Genomic DNA, 22,552 nt, shown 5'->3' with positions numbered 1-22,552 from the left:
GCATTAATGGATTACAGTCGACAATAAAATACAACAGTTTGTACATGTATAACATTTCCACACAACAAATACAACCCCCACTAGGTCCTCCTCTGCCATCAGGTTCCAGGACCCGAACCTTCCCCCCTCCCACCCCAGAGTCTTTTACCTTGGTGCCACATACCAACTCCAGTCTCCCTGTTCCTTTTCAATTTTTCTCTGTCCTATCAAATAAAAGAAAGGAACCAAAGAGAGAAAAGAAGAAGAAGAAAAGGAAAAAACAGCCACTGGGAACAGTGGCTTCACTGTGTAGGCACCGAGCCCCAGTGACCACTCCAGTGTCTATATTAAAACCAGAGTCCTAGACAACAGGGGTGTTGAGGAATTAGCCGGCATCTCACTAAGAGTTGGGGGCCCTGGGATCCAGGTGGTGGCACACGTGAGTGAGCACACATGTTACAAAGCACATGGACCAAGGCTCCAGCTCCTGGCTTCCCACCTGCAGGGGGAAAGCTTCACAGGTGGTGAAGCAGGGTTGCAGGTGTCTGTCAGTCTGTCTGTCTTCCTCTTTATCTCTCCCATCACTCTTGATTTCTCTGTCTCTATTCAATAAATATTTTTAAAAAGAATGGGGGGGGCAAGTGGTAGTGTACCAAGTTAAGTGCACATTTAAGCGCACTCAATTTCTTGCTGTCCTATCCAATAAAACGAAAAAAGAAAAGAAAAAAAAAAAAGGCTGCCAGAGGCAGTGGATTTATAGTACTGGCACTGATAACCCGGTGATAACTCTGGAGGCAAAAAAAAAAAAAAGAAAAAGAAAAAAAAGTTAGGGGCTCTTGTTGCTTACTGAACAGCCTGTTATTACTTAGAACATTAGAACAAAACCTTTTCCCTTGCTGCTGTCCAAGCTGAAAGCTCTTCCTTGAGAGTCTGCGTGACATCCTTTCCCAGCTTCTGCACATCAGCCGAAATCTCACACCCATTGGGAGGCCCACAACCTCCCTACTTCAGGCACTGTTACTCGGACTCTGCCACTCCCAAGTCCTCTACCCACTCACTTCCTGTTTCCTTCCTTTCCCCCATGGTACCACCAGCCATGCTATGTAATTCCTCTGTCTTTTTTTTTAATTAATTTATTTATTTATTTATTTATTGTCTCCAGGGTTATTGCTGGGGCTCCAATTATTGAGAGTGACATACCGGGCACTACCTTACAATGCTCACAGAATGCTAATTAATACCTTATGAAAGAGGACATTAACGGCTTGAAGGCTCAGTGACATTTCTAAGGCTGTCCAGTCATCAGTGGCAGAATGAAGCTTCAAGGCCAGGTCTGCACAATGGGGAGGTCTGCTCTCACACTGCGACCCAGCCCTGCCACATGGGACCATGGGAGCCTGGGCACTTGGCACAACTGCCCCTAGGCCACAGGAACTTCACCCGATTTCCGCAGGGGTCCAGTGAGGCTGTGCCACTCCCATTTACAATGAAAAGGAAGTGGGCAAAGTCAGCTTACTGGTCCAATGCCCTTTTGGTAGAGTTGGGTTTTATCCGAGAAGGTGACCTTGGGCATGGCCACCCATGTATCTGAGCCTCCATGCTGCGGAGCTCGGGTGTCAGCTCTAAAATGAGGCGTCTGGGCAGGAGCTCAGGCTCAGGAAACCCGCTGGGGGGGAGTGGGGAGTCTGAGGAAGGGGAAGGCCAAGTGGAAGGCACGCTGCAGTGCTAGTGGGCTGGCGGGCTGGCTCAGCTTGCAGACTGTCTGCTTCTTTTTTTATATATTTTATTTATTTACTTTCCCTTTTGCTGTTTTTTATTGTTGTTGTAATTATTATTGTTGTTGTTATTGATGTCATTGTTGTTGGATAGGACAGAGAGAAATGGAGAGAGGAGGGGAAGATAGAGAGGGGGAGAGAAAGACAGACACCTGCAGACCTGCTTCACCGCCTGTGAAGCGACTCCCCTGCAAGTGGGGAGCCGGGGGCTCGAACCGGGATCCTTATGCCGGTCCTTGCGCTTTACGCCACCTGTGCTTAATCCACCACACTACAGCCCGTCTCCCGACTGTCTGCTTCTAATCAGAGACCACCAGCAGCTTGACCCCACTGAGGCCCCTCCCCACCCCCCGTCAAGTACAAGAGGGGGAGACAGACACCAGGGTGAACAAGGTGCAGCAGGTACTAGAAAAACAGACTAACCAAAACCTTCTGAGGAACTACAGCCTCCAGCGAAAAGAGCAAGCAAGGGGCCAGCTGGGTGGTGGTGCACCCAGTAGAGCCCACACTTTACCACAGGCAGGGACCTGGGTTCAACCGCAGCAGTCACCTGTGGGGGGGGAAGTTTCATGAGTTAAAGAGTAGTGCTGGGAGTCAGGCAGTAGCCCAGTGGGTAAAGCACAAGGACCGGCATAAGGATCGGGGTTCTAGCTCCTGGCTCCCCACCAGCAGGGGAGTCGCTTCACAGGCGGTGAAGCAGGTCTGCAGGTGTCTATCTTTCTCTCCCCCTCTCTGTCTTCTTTCTCCTCTCTCCATTTCTCTCTGTCCTACCCAACAACAAACGACATCAACAACAACAATAATAACCACAACAGGTCTACAACAACGAGGGTAACAAAAGGGGGAAAAAATGGCCTCCAGGAGCAATGGGTTCATGGTGCAGGCACTGAGCCCCAGCAATAACCCTGGAGGCAAAAAATTAAATTAAATTGAATTAAAAAACCTGTTTGAGGAAATTGGAGCCTTACTCTCTAGAAAAAAACTTTTTTTTTTTTGCCTCCAAGGTTATCAGTGGGGCTTGGTGCCTACACAACCAATTCACCGTTGGTCTGCTTTAATTCTGCTTCTAAGACCCCTTCTGTTTTGGTCATCACTTTAGGTTCACTCACAATGCTTAATGCTGTGGTCTATTTACATAATCACTGCTTTACCTGAGACCCGCCCTGCCTACAGGGCACTGGTTTAATCCCTACTGGTTCCAGCTCTTTTACATAATCACTGCTTTACCTGAGACCCACCTGTTGGTATGCATGAGACCCCTTCTGTTTCATTTGGTTTAAATCCCCCCTGCTTAACACTATTCTATTTACATAACCACTTCATTCTATTTATATAACCGCTGTTAACAAGTACCTCCCTCCAGGGCATTGGTTCAATCCCCACTGTTTCATGATATGTTTTTGCTCCACCCCCCCTCCTTGTCACACCCTGATCCTCTCCTTGTCACACTCTGATTGTCACCAGTCACTTTTCTCTCCACCCTCTCTATGTCACACCCTGTTTCCACCCTACTTGGCAAGTATATATAAAGACAGCATTGTGAGTTTTAGAGTACTGTACCTTGAGTTCAGCTTAGCTCGTCTTAGATTGTGCTGCGTCCTGCATGAATAAAGAGATACTGCCTACAGCTCAACTATGAGTCCCTGGTCGTCTGTTACCCGCCCGTGCCCGTGAAGCCAGCCTGGCGAAAACAACCTAACCCGTCGAAAACGACATATGGCGCAACAACGTGGGACCAGACCTGCGCAACTCCCAGATAAGTGAAGACTTTGCCTACCTATGCACTATGGTCTTCTCTTCTACTTACGAAGAGGTTTGCCAAAGCCTCTACTGTTTCATTATGAGACAGTTTCTCTGTCTCTGGAACATTTTACTCTGGGCCACACTTCGGTTCCCTCACCGGGAACTTTGGTTTCTTATGACCGGGATCATAGAGCTTGGGAGATGCACGGAGATTTCTCCTTGGACTTTCTGGATTCCCTCTCCCATGTTTCCTGAGGAAAAGGACTACATTTTGCTCCGGGCCACAGTTTGGTTCTTTATGACCGTGATCGTAGACCTTGGGATATGCATGGGGATTTCCCCTGGAACTTTCTGGACTTCTTCTCGAATGTTTCCCATGGAGAAGGACTACTCTAATTTGAAGAACATTCTCAAGTACCCTGGCAGTTCCCAGGTATGGAGACACGTGGTTAGTTCTACTCTCCTGATTGGATTCTTTCTTCGATGGGAAGACGCTTTTAAAAATGGGTGCCTGAAGCAATCCAGCAGGAACAGTCAGAAACACCCTAAATGGAATTTCGAGGACCTTTTTGGACTAGGTCGCCCTCCGGGGATTCTTAATCCTACATGGTGAGATCTTGATAATCTGGTTCAAGTTGCGTTTCATAAGAGAATGATTTGAATGACTGAATTTTTGTTTGACATTGACTTAAAAAAAAAAAAAAATGCTGGACGCAGCCATGATTTCTAGAGACATCCAGAAACAATCCAAAAAATTGTTTTTTTCCTCCTTTGATTTCTCTTTTACGTCTTGACATGAATCTGAAACGTTTAATCCTGAAAACTGTATGAGTTATGGGTGGGGCAGATAGTGCAATGATTATGTTAATTATTCTCATGCCTAAGGCTTTTAACCGTGGTTCTTCTGTTTACCTTTCCACATTTTATTGAGTTTAAAGTGTTTTAACAACCTTGAAATGATACTAGAAAGGACTTCCAATTATAATGGAGTTATCAATGATAGTAAACTTCTAATCTGCTACAAGTTTTGTTTGACAAGTAAGTGAATTTCAGCTGTCAAGTCTTCACATGAAAAAGCATCTACTCAAATGGAATTCCCGGAAATCCATTTGGACCCCTGTTCTCTGACATCGCCCCCGGAAACCAATAATGTGACCTGGCACGACCTGAAGAAACAGATTCACAGACTCGAAAGCTCACTCTCTACAGAAAAGCAGAATTCTGGTGGCCAACATTCCCCATCGAGACAGACGTGCAGCGTTTCATCCTCCGGCATTTTCTTCTGTGGTCAGCTACTTTGGACTGACACCTCCATCGGACTTACTGGTACACACAGCTGTGTTTCTCAAAGACTAACTTCAGCCAATTGCCTTGAGACTTTATAGACCATGTCCCCTCGCCTGCAGGCTCTGTCCCAGAGGCAGAAAACTCCCCCTCCTTATTAGGTTATGCCCACAGAGGCATGAAGCGCCCCAAGAGGCAAGAGATGCCCACAGAGGCAGGAAACGCCCTTTGAGGCAAGAGATGCCCCCAGAGGCATGAAGCGTTCCCAGAGGCAAGAAATGCCCTTTCGCCTGCTAGGCCTTGCCCTTTGAGGCAAGAAAAGCTCCACTTGGCATCACACTGGTTATTGCTGTTCGCCTATTTTGTTTTCCATGTCTTATGCCAGTTCTTTTGAAAACGCCTGTACAATATACATTTCTGTTCACCCCGCAATGGCCATTAGTTAAAAAGAAAGGGGGAACTGTTGGTATGCATGAGACCCCTTCTGTTTCATTTGGTTTAAATCCCCCCTGCTTAACACTATTCTATTTACATAACCACTTCATTCTATTTATATAACCGCTGTTAACAAGTACCTCCCTCCAGGGCATTGGTTCAATCCCCACTGTTTCATGATATGTTTTTGCTCCACCCCCCCTCCTTGTCACACCCTGATCCTCTCCTTGTCACACTCTGATTGTCACCAGTCACTTTTCTCTCCACCCTCTCTATGTCACACCCTGTTTCCACCCTACTTGGCAAGTATATATAAAGACAGCATTGTGAGTTTTAGAGTACTGTACCTTGAGTTCAGCTTAGCTCGTCTTAGATTGTGCTGCGTCCTGCATGAATAAAGAGATACTGCCTACAGCTCAACTATGAGTCCCTGGTCGTCTGTTACCCGCCCGTGCCCGTGAAGCCAGCCTGGCGAAAACAACCTAACCCGTCGAAAACGACACCCACCCTGCCTACAGGGCACTGGTTTAATCCCTACTGGTTTGAACTCTTTTTCCACTCTGCCCCTCTCCTAGTCACATCCTGTTCTCCACCGGTTAATCCCCACTGGTTCTCCCACTTTTTCCTTCTCCCCACCCCCTATCCTATATATTTCCTCTTCCAACCTGAGACTTCCGCCTCAGGAGATATAAAGGACAGGATTTTCTAATGAATAGAGATTAGATTGATTGCACTGCATCCCCACTCATCAATAAAGATTGAACTGTGTTCCCAGCTCAGCCATGAGTCCCTGGTCATCTCTCTCCTGCCCACAAAGCTAGCCCGGCATCTGGCGCCTGAACAGGGACCATCAACCCACTGCTCCTGGTGACCATTTTTTTAATTATTATTATTGGATAGGACAGAGAAAAATTGAGAGAGGAGGGGGGATAAAGAGGAGGAGAGAAAGACAGGTACCTGCAGACTGACTTCACCACTTGTGAAGCATCCCCCCTGCAGGTGGGGAGCAGGGGCTCAAACCTGGGTCCTTGAGTGGGTCTCTGTGCTCAGTAGTATTATGTGCACTTAACTGGATATGCCACTGCCTGCCCCCTAGAAGAAACCTCTTACAGGCCCCAACCCAGTGTTCTGACAGTGGGCTAAGTGCTCCACACACTAGTGGTAGACATACTAGCTTCTCGTGACCACCAGACAGAACTCAGCAGTAGCCCAAGTTCCAGATAGGAGGGGAGCTCAGAGCACAGAAGGCTCACCCACCGAGGACCCAGAGGTCTGCAAATGCTCAGACTGGGCAGCCATGCCAGCCTGTCTTCCCATGGAATCCCTCACTCTCTGGGTGTGACCCACTGGGCTTCTAGTTGGCATGTGCCCTTTAGCCAGCCTCCATCCCTCTCTCTCCCTCTTGAGATAAGAATTCTCTCCTTTGTAGCTAGGTTGACCGAAAACCCTACTTATTTTTTCCTTTCTGCCTTCACTGCTGCCACCTCTCTTCCACGGCAGGGTTTTTAAGCACATCTGTTTCACAGTTTTTTCATCAGCTGGTACATTTCTTTTATTTTTTTTAAAGATCTTATTTATTGATTCATGAGAAATGATAGGAGAGAGAGAAAGAACCAGACATCACTCTGGTACCTGTGCTGCTGGGGATTGAACTCGGGACCTCATGCTTGAGAGTCCAATGCCCAGTGTGCCACCTCCCCGACCACAGCTAGTGCATTTCTAACACACCCAGATCTGTAGCATCTTTTGATGGATGGAGCTGCTGTCTGTTCTTCAGGTGGGACTGAACTTTAACACCTCAGGGCTTTTTAGTCAATGTGACTAAAGGTTCTCTCTTCAGATGGGATGGGATGGGATGTAGACCCCATCTAACCAGTGTGTTTAAAGATCCTTCTGCCTTGCCCTCCCTGAGGCTTATACACTAGAGCAGACAATATAGTCTGAGCTGCCTCAGTTGTCCCATTGAAATCAGTCATCACAGATGGCAAATTCTTTAAGAATTATTTAGCTAGTCTTTTAAGTGTCTGAAAGATGGTGAAAAGGAAAAAAGATATCCTAAGGAACGAAACACATCCAAAAAGATCTGTGTAAACCTCTGTTCATAGCAGCACAATTTGTAGTAGCCAAAACCTGGAAGCAACCCAGGTGTCCAACAACAGATGAGTGGCTGAGCAAGTTGTGGTCTATATACACAATGGAATACTACTCAGCTTTTAAAAATGGTGAATTCACCTTTTTCACCCCATCTTGGATGGGGTGAAAGCTGGAAGGAATCACGTGAAGTGAGATAAGTCAGAAACAAAAGGATGAGTATGGGATGATCTCACTCATAGACAGAGGTTGAAAAATAAGAACAGAAGGGAACACACTAAGCAGAACTTGGACTGGAGTTGGTGTACTGCACCAAAGTAAAGGACTCTGGGACAGGGGTGGAGGTGGGGGCTCAGGTCCTGGAACATGATGGTGGAGGAGGAATGAGATGGGGGAATGAATGTTATATGGAAAACTAAGAAATGTTACATATGTACCCATTACTGTATTTTGCTGTCAAATGTAAACCATTAACCTCCCCCAAAAAAGAAAAAAAAAAAAAGGTCTGATAAATATTGATGTTTAATCCTTAAAAAAATAAAAGGAAAGGAAAACGGGAAAACGAAACAGGATATACTAAAAACAAAAGCCTCAACAGTAGGCTGTATTTATGCACATTACCTCTGGGGACTGACCCTCAGCTGATGAGGTTAGTAAGATCTTCCTCAAGCAGGGGCTGGCAAACTAGTCAGTGGGTCAAACATGCTCCACTGCCTACTTTTGCAGTTATCACTTTACTGGACCAAAAGCACATCCACTGGGCAGAGGCTGTGTGGTCTCCAAAGGCCAAACATCCATCTGACCTTTCACAGAACCGCCTTGCTGACTGACCACTGTTCTCGAAGGATTCCCAAACTCCCTGCAGCAGAACCGTCTGCTTAGAGAGGAGGGTCCTGCTGGGAGGGCTCCCGGGCTGTCCGCAGAGGGACCAAATGCCTCTCTGGAGGGGGACACCCAGGCACCTGCATGTGGCTGGCACCCCCAAACCGATTCTGAAGCTCAGTGGTCACTCCTCCTGCTGCTCTGAGGAGGGCTGGACTTAGCTTCCCACAAACCCTTCGGGTGGGGCGGTCGGGCTGGAATCTCTCTGACGCACGGCAGGGCCGGGGAGGTCTTACCCGTCTTGGGTCTGACCGTGGTCAGTGGGTCCAGGTAGTCTGCGAGGTCCCTGTGCTTGCGGTCAATTGCGACCTCGAAGGCGGTCTTCTCCAGGACACTGAGGTGGTCTGGGTTACCCCCTCTCTCCACCAGCTGTTGGGCCACACCAAGCCTCCCAGTGAGTGCGGCCAGCATGAGCGGGCTCCAGCCCACCGTCCGGGCCGCGCGGTTAGGGTCTGCTCCCCATTCCATTAGCAGACGCACCACGGCCTCGTGCCCGTGCTGCACAGCGGCCATCAGGGCCGTGATGTCCAGCAGCTCATCCCTGCTGTCCCCTGCTCCCGGCGGCTCGCCTGAGGGGTGGTGGTGGTGGTGGTGGTCCACAGAGGCGCCGGCTTCCAGCAGTAGCTTCACCACACCCAGGTGGCCACCCCGGGAGGCCACGGCGAGCACACTAGCCCCCAGTCGGTTCTGGGCGTTGACGTCGGCCCCATGATCCAAAAGGAGGTGAGCCACGCTCACGTGCCCAAACCTGCCAGGGAGAGGGACAGTTTGAGGCTGTGAAAGGACGAGGAGACAGTTGCTGCTACCCCCACCCCACCATTTGCCATGAATGGCTGGAATCTTCTCCAGGGAGGGCACTGTACTGCCCCCGCTCCCGTGTACGTCTCCACAAAGGTGAGCCACCCCCCTGCCTAGGAACAAATCGACTGTGCCATCTGCATTGCCCTGGGAACGCACGTTAACTTCTCCCTGCCCTCCTCTGTAAGGTGGGCATATAATGGTCTCTGCCACAGGCTGTCCAGTGCGAAAATGAGCTTGTCACCCACAGAAACAGGTCCAAAGTCTATGATATAAATGGTGGCTATTGGGGTTTCAACCCTTTTCTCCCCTCTCTCTCTCTTTTTTTTTTTAGAAAAAGGTAGAGCGAAAGAGAGAGAATATGTATAAAAATACGGCAGGAGGGGTAGAGAGCAAAGTCCCAGGTTCAATCCTCTGCACCACCATAAACCAGAGCTGAGCAGTGCTTTGGTTAAAAAAAAAAAAAGCAAGAAAAGAAAAGGAAAAGAAAATAAACTCTTTGATTAAGTACTTTATGATACTTAATAGGAGAAGTGAGAGAGGAAGCACAGAATCTTCCTTCAATGCAGTGGGGCTGGGCTAAATCCAGGGCACACACATGTGCCAAGGCAGCATCCTATCCAGGTGAGCTATTTTGCCAGCCCTGCAGTCATTTTTCTTTTCTTCCTTTCTTTTTTGTCCTCCAGGTTTTAAAAAAAATATTTATTTACTTTATTTTGTTGCCCTTGCTGTTTTATTGTTTAGTTATTACTATTGTTGTTATTCATGTCGACGTTGTTGAATAGGACAGAGAGAAATGGAGAGAGGGAGGGGAAGACAGAGAGGGGGAGAGAAAGACAGACACCTGCAGACCTGCTTCACCGCCCGTGAAGCGACTCCCCTGCAGGTGGAGAGCCGGGGGCTGGAAGCAGGATACTTAGGCCGGTCCTTGTGCTTTGTGCCACGTGCGCTTAACCCGCTGCGCTACCGCCTGACTGCCTGTCCTCCAGGGTTTTTATTTTTCCCTCCACTGGGGCTCTGTGCTGGTACTTCGAATCGTGGTGGCCATTTTATTTTATTTTTTCTATTTTTTATTAGATAAGACAGACAGAAATTGAGAGAAGACAGTGAGATAGATTAGACAGAGAGAGAGAGAGAGAGGGAGAGACCTCCATTATTATCACTGGTGAAGTGCACCCCCTGCAGGTGGGGAGCAGGGGCTCAACCCAGGTCCTTGCGTGTGGGGGTGTGTGCACTTAACCAGGCGTACCACCACCCGGCCCCACAGTTATCTTTCCATTATCGGACATACTGTCTTTACCCGACTGGTAAGAGGTGGAACGTTGCCACCCTCCCTATTCCCCTAGGCATGCTGCCTCCCACTCCTCAGGCCTTTTTCCCCTGCTGATCAGACTGGTGATCCTTCTCTCTTGCCTGTGCTCTGACTTCCGATATGACTCCCATCATGACTTCCCTGCCCATCTTCAGAGGCTCCCACAGGGAAGGTCCTTGGAGTTGAGACAGCAGACCCCAGGCCAAGAAGTGGACTTGGACTTCCGCACTCTTGCTGGAGGCCTGCTGCCACCTGCTGGCAGGAAGGGCCACTACCAGCAGCTAAGAACTGGGCCTGATTGGGAATCCTCACTGGAGGCTCCAAGTCTGTGAAGCAGTGGGAAGTGAGCCACCCCTGCTCCCCAGTGCTCTAATACCAAGAAGAGGAAAGTATAATTCTTTATCTGTCTCTCCCTCTCCCTTTACCAGAGTGTTGCTCAGCGCTGGCTTGTGGTGGTGCAGAGAGGACTCAACCCCAGACTTTGGAGCCTCAGAGAGGAGAGTCTATTTGCATTATGTTATCTACCCCTGCCCGGAAGCCTATTTCTCAGGGGGAAAAAAAATCCCTCCCTGCTTCTGCCACCAGAGGGCAGCACAGTTCTGTCTTGCAGCCTGGCACAGTCTGGACTCAGAGTTGAATGTGTCACAGGGAAAGAATGACAAGGCGGGGGTTGGAGGGGGGAGGTTGTACCGAGTTTTATGAGGCCATTCTGTCTGCATAATGTCGGCATCCACAAGGTAGCATTTTGAGTTTCTCACTACACCCCCGCCACACACACACACACACACACACACACACACTTGTGGAAATGAGTTTTATAATCTCTTCTAAAACCAGGGTCTCCCTCCCCCACTGTGGAAGCAGAGCCAAGGCTGAACTCTGGTCTGAACTCACAAATACCTTCTGGGATGTGACCCTTAGCAGTGCTGGGTCAACCCTACAGAACGTGGCCCGAGGTGGGCTGGGGCTTGGAGAAAGGGCTCCAGCAGCGAGAGGGAGGGGACTGAGCCTGTCAGGAGCAGGGACACAGGAAAGCTGAGAGCTGAACCCACCCCTCTGCCACCGGTCTTGCTCTTTCTGCCCGACCGTCCTACGAGCTACAATCATACTCCTCCAAGCCAAATCTGAAAGCCACTCATCAGCTTCTGGCGAACGTCATCTCCTCCCCGCAGCCACGTGGTAACCTTCTCGCCATGCTCACCTGCACCTGTGCTGAACCACCAGCTCCAGATCTCACCTCCCTGGAGTGGCTTCCAGACCCCACCATATTAGCTCCAGCCCCACCCATCAGAATACTGGCAGCCCTGTCCGCACTCCTCTGGGTGCACCTGGGCCCTCCTGACAACTGTGTCTCTCCTGACAGACTGTGCTCGCTCCAGATGGAACCTGATACCTGGCCCACAGTGGAATCTGAATGAGTAAGCCAGTGGGTGAATCATGATCCACGGTGAGCAGGGGTAAACTCCAGCGTCATTTCTGACAGCAGATTAGAAGGTACTGTCATGCTCTTGGATTGAATGTGGCTCTTTTATTGTGTGTGAGAGACAAAGAGAAAGAGACCCAAAGTGGTGAAGCAGTGTTGCAGGTGTCTTTCTGATTTTTTTATTAACTTTATTTTTTATTTACTGGATAGAGACAGCAAGAAATCAAGAGGGAAGGGGGTGATGCAACACTGCTTCACCTCTTGCAAAGCATTCCCCCTGCAGGAGGGAACTGGGGGCTCAAACCTGGGTCCTTGCGCACTGTAACATGTGCGCTCAGCCCAGTGCGCCACCACCCGGCCCCGCAGGTGTCTTTCTGTCTCTCTCCCTCTCTGTCTCCCGCCCACGAAGCTAGCCCGGCACGTATCACCCCCTTCTCTTGGATTTCTGGCTATCTCTCTCAAAATAAAGATAATAAAAGAAAGAGCCCCAGATCAGAGCATCATTCAAGCACGTAGAGCTGGGGATTGAACCTGGGGCTTATGCATGGAAGGCATGCACTCTACTGCTGAACCATCCCCCTAGTCGCTTCTCATGCCGTTTTGATAAAACCTTTTAACTCCTCAAGCCCCTTTGACAGCCAAGGAAATAGATTCAGAGTGGAAAGAGACCATCTAAAGTCTCTCAACTGGAAACCGACAAGACGCTTGTTGCCTGACTCCAGAAGCCCGAATGCTGGCTTTTTCAGTCCCACCGCATTTCCACAGAGGCCGGGAGAGGGGTGAATCAGAGCAGAAACATTGTGATTTGGAATGATTTTTTTTTTAACTCATAGGATACTCAAGAGGTCATTCAATTAAGTTGAGAATATAAAAAAAGAATTTAAGTAATGTTGAGAAATGTTCGGGGATGCTAAGTTTCTAAGAGGTAATTACTGGAGAGAGGGATGCCAATGGCTTTCTAAACAGCTGCAAGGATTACCAATCAATTGCAGCAATTAGCCCCGGGCACACACTCCCACCATCAAGAGCATTGGACTGAGCGTCCCGTGCTGTCCCACTGGCAGACAGGGAAGGAGGGGAAGGAAAGAGCCCAAGTGTAAAGTTAAAGCCAAAGCAAATGCCATTCAACCTGTCCCTGCATCACTTGGCAAGTTAGGACAAGTAGCTTTCTCGGGGCCAACGCCAAGAGGAAAACTGTCACAGGATGCTTGGCAGAGAGGCTGGAGTCCAGGCTCTGGACTCACCTGTCTCAGTGTGAGCCCGTCTGCCAGTTCCTCGTCCTGCAGCCTGGGGCAGGCGATGCCTCCTGTGTAAAATGGAATAGCGGGAAAACCAGCTTCCTGTGCCTCAGTTCATTCATTTAACCCACTCAGCACAGGGCTTGACACCTGACAGCAAAAGCCTGCACCATAGACCACACTGACTGCAGAGTCAGCACAGGGTCTCTGATGGCCTGAGCTGATTCCAGGATGAGCTTCGGGACACAAAGTCAGGATGACACAGTTTCACTCCAACCCATTGTGGCGGCTGCTCTGATCGATTATAAAAAGGGGCGGATGGGGGAGGGGCAGGAGGTGGTGCATCTGGTGAAGTGCTCACATTCCAGTGCACAAGGACCCAGGATCAAATCCCTGGTCCCCACCTGCAGGGGGAAAGCTCTACAAGTGGTGAAGCAGGGCTGCAGGTGTCTCTCTAGCTCTCCCTCTCTATCACCCCTTCCCCGCTCAATTCTTCTCTGTCTCTATCCAATAATAAGTAAATAAAAATATTAAATTTTTTAAAAGAGTTCTGACTTTCTTTTTATTTATTTATTTGCCCCTTTTTTTTTTTGCCCTTGTTGTTTAATACTGTTGTGGTTATTGTTGCCATTGTTGTTGGACAGGACAGAAAGAAATGGAGAGAGGAGGGGGAGACAGAGAGGGGGAGAGAAAGACAGACACCTGCAGACCTGCTTCACCGCCTGTGAAGCGACTCCCCTGCAGTTGGGGAGCCGGGGGCTCAAACCGGGATCCTTAAGCTGGTCCTTGCACTTTGCACCACGTACGCTTAACCCACTGCACCACCGCCAGACTCCCAAGTTCTGACTTTTATCTAGATTCAAGGATGGAGCTCTCAAGACTGGATCCTGTCTCCCATAGTCATGCATTAGCCAAGTCTTTGCTGAGAGGCAGGCAGATGCTATGTCCTCCAGAAGACTTCTGAAAGTGTCATTATTCCGCAACACGGAGCTCTTGCTGGGAACCAGGTAGAATGCCTGAGTACAGGCCAGGCATTGTCACCAACTTGAATGAGGAGACGCCCAAGCACAGATGGTCAGTACTGCCAAAGGAGAAAAGGTTATAAAGGACTTGGGTCCTGTAGAGACTTAATTCAGGGATGGAGAACTTTTTTTCCTGCCAAGGGTCACTAGGATATTTATAACATCTTTCCTGGGACAAAGTTATCAGCTCCTTGAGGGCCCAGCGGTGGCACAACCAGATAAGCGCGCGCGCACACACACACACACACACACACACACACACACACTACCGTGTCCAAGGATCCAGGTTCAAGCCCCCAGTCTCCACCTATATGAGGGAATCCTGAGCAGTGAAGCAGTATTACAGATGAATTTCTCTGTCTCCCCCACCCCCCAATTTCTCTCTGTCCTATCAACTGAAAAGGAAATAAATGAATGCCAGAGCAGCTGGTTACTCATCTGGGCACCAAGTGCCAGGGATAACTCTGATAGCAATTAAAAAATACCTATGCCTATGCCTATACCTATACATATATATATATATATATATTCAATTTGAAAAACAGCATGTTGAACCAGGCAGTAGAGGCCGGGTGGTGGTGCACCTGGTTGAACACATGTTACATGTTAGAGTGAACCAGACAGTGGCACAGCTGGTTGAGCACACACATTATCATGGACAAGGACCCACATATGAGCTCCCTCTTCCCGCCTGCAAGGGGACACTTCATGAGCAGTGAAGCAGGTGTGCAGATGTCTAACTTTCTCTCTATATTCTCCTCCCCTCTCATTTCTCTGTCTGTTCTATCAAATGAAATAGAAATAAGGGAGAAAAAGAGAAAGGGAAAAATATATATCTGCCAGCCAGGACTAGTAGATTCGTAGTACAGGCACTAAGGCCCAGTGATCATAAAAGATAAATAAAAATAAAGATGAAGCATTTAATGTTGCTAAGGTAATAGCTCCTAGATTTATTGAATTTCAAGTCCCGCCTGTGGTGCCCTTAGCAGGGGCAGAATAAATGATTTTTCAGGCTGTAGACAGCCCGCGGGTCAGACGTCACCTACCCCTGGCTTAGCTGAAGGACAAGAACCAACTGTAACCTTCTCATAGAAATACATTCACTTTTATGAGAATCAGCATTCTCATGAGACATAAATAGCAGAGAGCTAACACTTTCAAAATAGCACCCATAAGACAGAAGAAGAAAAATGCACATAATCAGCCCCAAAATATCATCTAATTGAAAGGATCAAAGTCAGGATACATGGATCACAAACTCCCGTTTTTAGAATAACAAACTGTGGAGATTGGGGGGGAGGGAAATTCTTTCAAAACATGAAGTTATTTCTAGTTAACAGTAATAACCTGGGATAATTTTTCTGTCTTCTGTGGCATCAACATCCAAAAGAAATTAGATTCATCAGATGTCTTTGACCACCTTGCAGAACTTGGATAATATCAGAAAGTGGTGGTCAGGGATCTGAGATCCCTGAAACATATCAAAGGCTGCAGTCACACCTCCCCAGCAAGGCCCCCAGGGAATTGCCGATGGCTACACCACCAGGTGAGTACTGGGAGATGAGACACACACGCTAGTACCTCCGAAATCTACCAGGAAGAGAGCCTGCAGGGAACCTCTGTTCTAAGAGCCTCTGTTCTACCCTTGCCAGATCTCCTGAATCACAATTTCCAGAGAGAACACAGGTGCTCTGATCTGGAAAAGCACCCCCGTGGATCAGGTGTGCTGCCACGTCTGCGAAGCCCTGAGGAGTACAAGCAGCTGTAATGAGGGGCAGTGGGCACTACGCTGGGGCGGGGGAGCAGCAAGGCAGGCTTCTTGGAAGAAGATAAACTACTGGGGGTCAGGCGGTGGCGCAGTGGGTTAAGCGCATGTAGTGCAAAGCGCAGGGACCGGCGTAAGGATCCCGGTTCGAGCCCCCAGCTCCCCACCTGCAGGGGAGTCACTTCACAGGCGGTGAAGCAGGTCTGCAGGTGTCTGTCTTTCTCTCCCCCTCTCTGTCTTCCCTTCCCCTCTCCATTTCTCTTTGTCCTGTCCAACAACGAACAACATCAACAATGGCAATAATAATAACCACAACAAGGGCAACAAAAGGGTGAAAAAATGGCCTCCAGGAGCGGTGGATTCATGGTCAGGCACCGAGCCCAGCAATAACCCTGGAGGAAAAAAAAAAAGATAAACTACTGGGGGGTGGGGCTCATGCGAAGCAGGGAGACAAAAGGGGGTTCCTGTCTGTGGCAGCAGCAAGGTCTCAGCTCTGACTGGTTATGTGCTTGTGAGCAAATTTTATAGTTGTTTTTTTACATACCCTCCAGGGCTTCACAAATGTGCTATTCCATTCCTCCCAATGGACTTCTATCTCTCTTTTAATTTTATTTATTTATTAATGAGAAAGGTAGGAGGAGAGAAACAGAGACAGAGACAGAGAGAGAGAGAGAGAGAGAGATGGAGCAAGAACCAGACATCACTTTGGTACATGTGCTCCTGGGGATTGAACTCGGGACCCTGTGCCTGAGAATCCAAAGTTTTATCCACTGTGCCACCTCCCGGACCACAACTTTTCTCTTTTTAATTCCAGACAGAGACAGAGAGGGAACTGTCATGATGAGACACTGCAGCACTGCTCGCTCCCCTGTTCATGGAACTTCCTCTGCATGTTACTCCTGCGTGGTGGAGGCTGAAGGCTTGAACCCATGCCTGGCACAATGTTCGTTATATTGGGTAAGCTATCTTCTGTCCCAGTGAGCAAATTCTGTCACCTCAAATTCTATTCTGTAAAGTAGAGGTGATATCTGGGGGACATAATAAAGGCTAAAAAAAGGTTAGCCTTAAAAAAGGGGTGGGGGGGAGCGGGTGGTGGTTCACCTGTGTAAGCACACACATTACAACGTACAAGGGCCCAGGTTCAAGGCCCTGGTCCTCACCTGCTGGAGAAAAGCCTCACAAGTGGTGAAACAGGCTGTCTCTTTCCTGCTCTATCTCCCCCTATGCAATTTCTCTCTGCCTCTATTCAGTAATAAATAAATAAATAAATAAATCTTTTGTGGTCCGGGAGGTGGTGCAGTGGACAAACCATTAGACTCTCAAGCATGAGGTCCTGAGTTCAATCCTGGCAGCACATGTACCAGAGTGATGCCTGGTTCTTTCTCTCTTTTCTCCTATCTTTCTCATGAATAAATTAAATTTAAAAATAAATAGATCTTTGAAGAAAAACAAAAGGAATGGTAACATGTGTATTCTATCCAGTATACCACCCTGTCATCTTGTAAACTATTATTAATCATAAAATTTAAAAATGACTTATCAATAAAGAGAGACATATTCGGTCGGGGCTGAGTGGTGGCACAGCTGGTTGAGCACACACGTTACAACGCACGAGGACCCCAGTTCAGGCCCATATCTGTACCTGCAGGGGGAAAGCTTTGCAGGTGGTGAAGCAGGGCTGCAGGTGTCTCTCTGTCTCTCTTCCTCTGTCTCCCCCTTCCCTCTCAATTTCTGACTGTCTCTATCCAATAAATAAAGATAGAAAATTACACACACACACACATATAGAAAGACATATACAAGAAGACACAGAAGACTTACTGAGACCATCTTGACTAGAGTTCAGAAACCAGGAGGGAAGCAGGAGAGAGGAGGGAGGAGTGAGTCCGAACACAAGCGCCTCAGATGCCATGCTGGGCAGATGCCCCTGGGGCAGCTACTGAGGCAGAGGTACTGGCGGTGTTCTTTCAGCAGGACCTGGAAGCTCTGGCAAGGACGAACTGGAAAGAGCTGAAGACTGGGGGGTCCAGTACATGTCATTTCATATCTCTTTGGCTTAACCCCACTTCTTTTTTTTTTTTACCCCACTTCTATTCCTTTTCCCACTCTTTCCCTACACAGAAGGGGAAAAAATAGTAAGTAAAATTTTAAAATAATATAAGAGCATATCTGGCAGAAGGGAGAGCAGTGAGTGACCACCGGTGTGACCTGGACTCGGGCAGACAGGACACAGAGAGAGTGTGGGTTCACGGGATGCTGGAAGATCGCGGGGCTGGTCTGTAGGCAGCCACCAATGTTGAACATTTACCTGAAGTGTCCACAACTGGCAGAGAGGCTGGGGTCAGAGAAAGAAACAGGGACCCTCAGAAGAAAAATCCATGGTCCGAAAGGCTTTACAGTCACCCCAGACTGCAACAGTCATAAAAACCAGGTTCCAGATGCTACCATGATGCCAACTGGACTTCCCTGGACAGACGACCCCACCAATGTGTCCTGGACCCCCAACTCTCCAGAACCCCGCCCCACTAGGGAAAGAGAGAGACAGGCTGGGAGTAAGGATCCACCTGCCAATGCCCATGTTCAGCGGGGAAGCAATTACAGAAGCCAGACCTTCCACCTTCTGCACCCCCACAATGATCCTGGGTCCATGCTCCCAGAGGGATAAAGAATAGGAGAGCCTTCAAGGGGTGGGGATGGGATATGGAGCTCTGGTGGTGGGAACTGTACCCCTCTAATCATATGGTCTTGTCAATATTTCCATTTTATAAATAAAAATTTCACACACACACATACACACACACAAAGTTCTACTTTGCTGGGAGACGCACAGAACCCTGCACTGGCCATGCAGGCGGGCAGCCCATGCTGTGCAAAGTAACAGGGAAGGTGCTCCTACAGAGAGCTTAAAGGCTGAGTGATACACAGATATCTAAAGGCTTGGGGGGAGGCGGTGGCTAAGCCAAGCACACAACTGCTCCAAGGATAAAATATCACACAGTGGTTGGAAATATTTTCCTTGCAAATGAGGCAGAATAAAATTATACAAGACACCAATTAAATTAGATGAGAATGGCTGTGTGATGCTTAGAAAAGAACTCGAGAGAAATAAAACAGTATCAGGTCACACTGAGGAGCGTAAGAGTGATAAGGTGTCCTCAGTGCCTTTTACAAAACAAATGACTCATACATATGGAAAGATGCTTCACTTCACTCGCAGTTTCAAAAATGTAAATCACAATTACACTGAAATACGATTTTTTTTCATTCATCAGACATAAACATCCAAACATCTAGACAACATCCTCTGTTGGCAAAGCTGTAGAAAAACAGTCCTTGATCACAGATACGGCTGCTGGAGGGTGACCTGGGATAACCACTGTGCTCGGCAGAAATAATGGGCCCCAAAGATGTCCACATCTCCACCCCAGAACGCATGAATACAGCTGACCCTTGATTAATATCCCTTCATTCAACATTCTTTTCATTACAACAAATACAGAGGAACGAATCCTTGCCAGGGTTGAACGAAACCAGGCTATTTGAGGAGCTGCTTTCCTTCAGCGTGAACCCTCATGTCATGCGACTCCGTGACTGGGTTCTTCTAGGAAGTGGAGGTTAATGGAAACGACAGGTGAGGGAATCAAGGCTACAAAGAGAAGTAAGGCCGCCAATCAGCTGACCTTGAGAGACAGGTATATCCTAGCTTATCTGGGTGGACTAATGTAACCATAAAAGTCTTTTAGGAGGTCGGGCAGTAGCGCAGCGGGTTAAGCGCACGTGGTGCAAAGCGCAAGGACCGGCATAAGGATCCCGGTTCGAGCCCCCGGCTCCCCACCTGCAGGGGAGTCGCTTTACAAGCAGTGAAGCAGGTCTGCAGGTGTCTGTCTTTCTCTCCCCCTCTGTCTTCCCCTCCTCTCTCCATTTCTCTCTGTCCTATCCAACAACAATGACATCAATAACTACAACAATAAAACAAAGGCAACAAAAGGGAATAAATAAATATTTAAAAAAGTCTTAAATATTGAGAAAAGGGTAGGGGAGCCAGAGGATATGGTTACAGGAGCAGAGCTGGAGTGGTGTGACTGGGGTTGGCTTTATGCTAAGTCGCTACAGCAGCCATAGGAAACTCACACACCGATATGAACAGCAACTTGGCAATAGCCAGTATCCACTGGAATCCTAAGGGTCTGCATCCCTTCCTTGGAGCATTTTTCACAAGAAACTAAGTGACGGGACTGCAATAGATGGTCAACAGGGGAAGACTGTTGTCTTCACTCTGTTATAGAGTTTCTTCCTTCCTTCCTTCCTTCCTTCCTTTCTCTCTCTCTCTTTCTTTTTTTTTTTCTTCCTCCAGGGTTATTGCTGGGGCTCGGTGGCTGCACTAAGAATCCACTGCTCCTGGAGGCCTTATTTATTTTTTTTTTTGGATAGTACAGAGAGAAACTGAGATGGGGGGGCAGACAGAGAGAGGGAGAGAAAGACAGATACCTGCAGACCTGCTTCACCACTTGTGAAGCAACACCCCTGCAGGTGGGGAGCCGGAGCTTGAACCGGGATCCTTAATGCTCGTCCTTGCACTTCCAACTATGTGCACTTAATCTGGTACGCTACTGCCCGGCCCCCTCTAATAGTTTCTTTATTCCAGGTTGTCAAGTCCTGTTCATAATACCTCCTTAGTGCCCCTCACTCATCTGTGCTCTGGTCCAAACCTCTTCTCACCTCATAAGAGACTGCGGCAAGCCCACCGGCCATCCAGACTAAAATCCGCTCCTCAGTCCATTCTCACATACCTGTGAAAGTCATCTCTTCCAAGCATAAGTCAGACTCTCTCAATCTGCTGCCCAGCACCTTCCACGAGTACCAGGGACCTGAGGATACCCCACCTTCCTCAGTCCTCCCTCCCGTCTTGCCCACTCAGTATCTTTATCTACCTACCTTAGAAGAAACCTCTCCCTCCACAGACCGGGCTGGCTACCCTCAGAACTTCCACAACTTCTGTCCTGCCTGTGAGGACTTTTTCTGAGTTCTGCAGTAGCACCCACGCAAAGCTAGTGGGTAGGGGTGTCACGCATGCAATGCACAGAAACTTTTTTTTTGGAACTCCTTGCTGCAGAAGGAAGAAATGCACACCTCTACGAGTCTGGGTCTCTGCGATTCTGTTCGCCTTCCCTAGGTTCTGCTTTGAAAGGGCAGTGCTCCTGGGATTCCGATCATTTATTTTTTTATATTTATTTTCCCTTCTGTTGCCCTTGTTGTTGTAGTTATTATTGTTATTACTGATTTCGTCGTTGTTGGATAGTACAGAGAGAAATGGAGATGGGGGGGGTTGACAGAGAGAGGGAGAGAAAGACAGACACCTGCAGACCTGCTTCACCGCCTGTGAAGCAACTCCCCTGCAGGTGGGGACCCGGGGCTCGAACCGGGATTCCAATCTTAAGGTTACTAGAGGGCGATTCCATTTCTCGCGTTCCGAGTTGCTCCAAAGTTATACTCTCCAGTGGAGGGAGGGCTCTTCACTTCCCGGGCTGTCTGCAGCGGCCGCCCGAGCCCGGCCCGCACCCGGGGCCCTCGCCCGCAGCCCGGGGCCCTCGCCCGCAGCCCGGGGCCCTCGCCCGCAGCCCGGGGCCCTCGCTCACCTGGCCGCCTGCATGAGCGCGCTCCAGCCGTAGTGGTTGCGGCTGTTGACCGAGGCGCCGCGGCGCAGCAGGAAGCGCACCAGCGGCTCGTGGCCCCCGGCCGCGGCGAACTGCAGCGCCGTGTCGCCCGCCTCGTCCGAGCAGTCCACCGGCACCGGCGACCCGGCCGCCTCCGCGCCCCCCTCGGGCTCCGCGCCGCGCTCCGCGGGCTCCCCCGCCCCGGGTTCCAGCAGCCGGCGCGCCGTCTCCGCGTCGCCCTGGTCGCAGGCGCGCAGCAGCAGCTGGAAGGCCGGGGGCAGCCCGCCCTCGCCCATCGCGGCCCGCCGCCCCGCGGCCGGAGCCCCAGCGCCCAGCCCGGCCACCCCGCCCGGCCGGCTCCGCCCCCGGATACCGCGCGCCCGCGCCCCCTTCCGCCGAGCGCGGGGTGGCGCCGCCTGCCTGGGCTGCTCCGCCTGTCACGGCTGCTCCTCCCCGGGGCTCGGGGGCTCCTGCCCGGGGCGCGCGAGCGAGCGAGCGAGCGGAGGCCGCAGCGGCCCTGCAGCCGGCGCCCGAGGCCGCACTTAGTCCGAGCTTCCTGCACTGGGCAGCGGGCGGGACTGGGCCCCGCCACCCCTTTCTCCTCCTAGAAAGTCCTTCTAGCGCAGAGGGTTAAGCGCACGTGGCGCAGCCCGCGTAAGGGTCCGGGTTCCAGCCCCCGGCTCCCCACCTACGGGGGGGGGGGGGGCGGGAGGGGGGTGGTCCGTCTCACAAGCCGTGAAGCAGGTCTGCAGACAGCAATGAGCAGTGCAGGCACCGATTCGTAGTGCAGGCACCGATTCCCCAGCCATAACCCTGGAGGTTAAAAAGAAAAAAAGAAAAAAAAGAAAGAAAGTTCTGCTGTGAACTTGGACTGGAGTTGGTGTATTGCACCAAGTAAAAGACTCTGGGATGGGAGGGAGGCTTCAGGTCCTGGATCATGATGGCAGAGGAGGACCTAGTGGGGGCTGTATTGTTATGTGAAAAGTGAGAAATGTTATGCATATACAAACTATTGTATTTTACTGTTGACTGGAAGCCATTAATCCCCCAGTAAAGAAAGAGAGAAAGAGAGAGAGAGAGAAAGAAAGAAAAAAAAAAAGAAAAAGTCCTGTTATGCGGAATGAGTGTTAGGGTTACAGGTCGACTCTCAA

General features: G+C 49.6%; 1 protein-coding gene across 1 annotated transcript in view; it reads right to left on the bottom strand.

Annotated features, from left to right (window-relative positions):
* The window catches only part of ANKS6 (ankyrin repeat and sterile alpha motif domain containing 6), a 30,541-nt gene extending 8,777 nt beyond the window's left edge, over positions 1-21,764 (bottom strand). The window contains exons 1-2 of the mRNA XM_060198987.1: positions 21,384-21,764; positions 8,426-8,937 (exon numbers count right to left, since the gene is read on the bottom strand). Coding sequence (XP_060054970.1) covers positions 8,426-8,937; positions 21,384-21,697 — 826 coding nt within the window. The 5' untranslated portion in view covers positions 21,698-21,764. The remainder of the gene's footprint in view (positions 1-8,425; positions 8,938-21,383) is intronic.
* Between the last annotated feature and the right edge of the window lie 788 nt (positions 21,765-22,552).

Source organism: Erinaceus europaeus, chromosome 10, assembly GCF_950295315.1.
Source record: "Erinaceus europaeus chromosome 10, mEriEur2.1, whole genome shotgun sequence".
NCBI classification, from domain to species: Eukaryota; Metazoa; Chordata; class Mammalia; order Eulipotyphla; family Erinaceidae; genus Erinaceus; species Erinaceus europaeus.
Note: the sequence above shows the minus strand (reverse complement) of the source record. Positions and strands in the feature narration are given on the sequence as shown.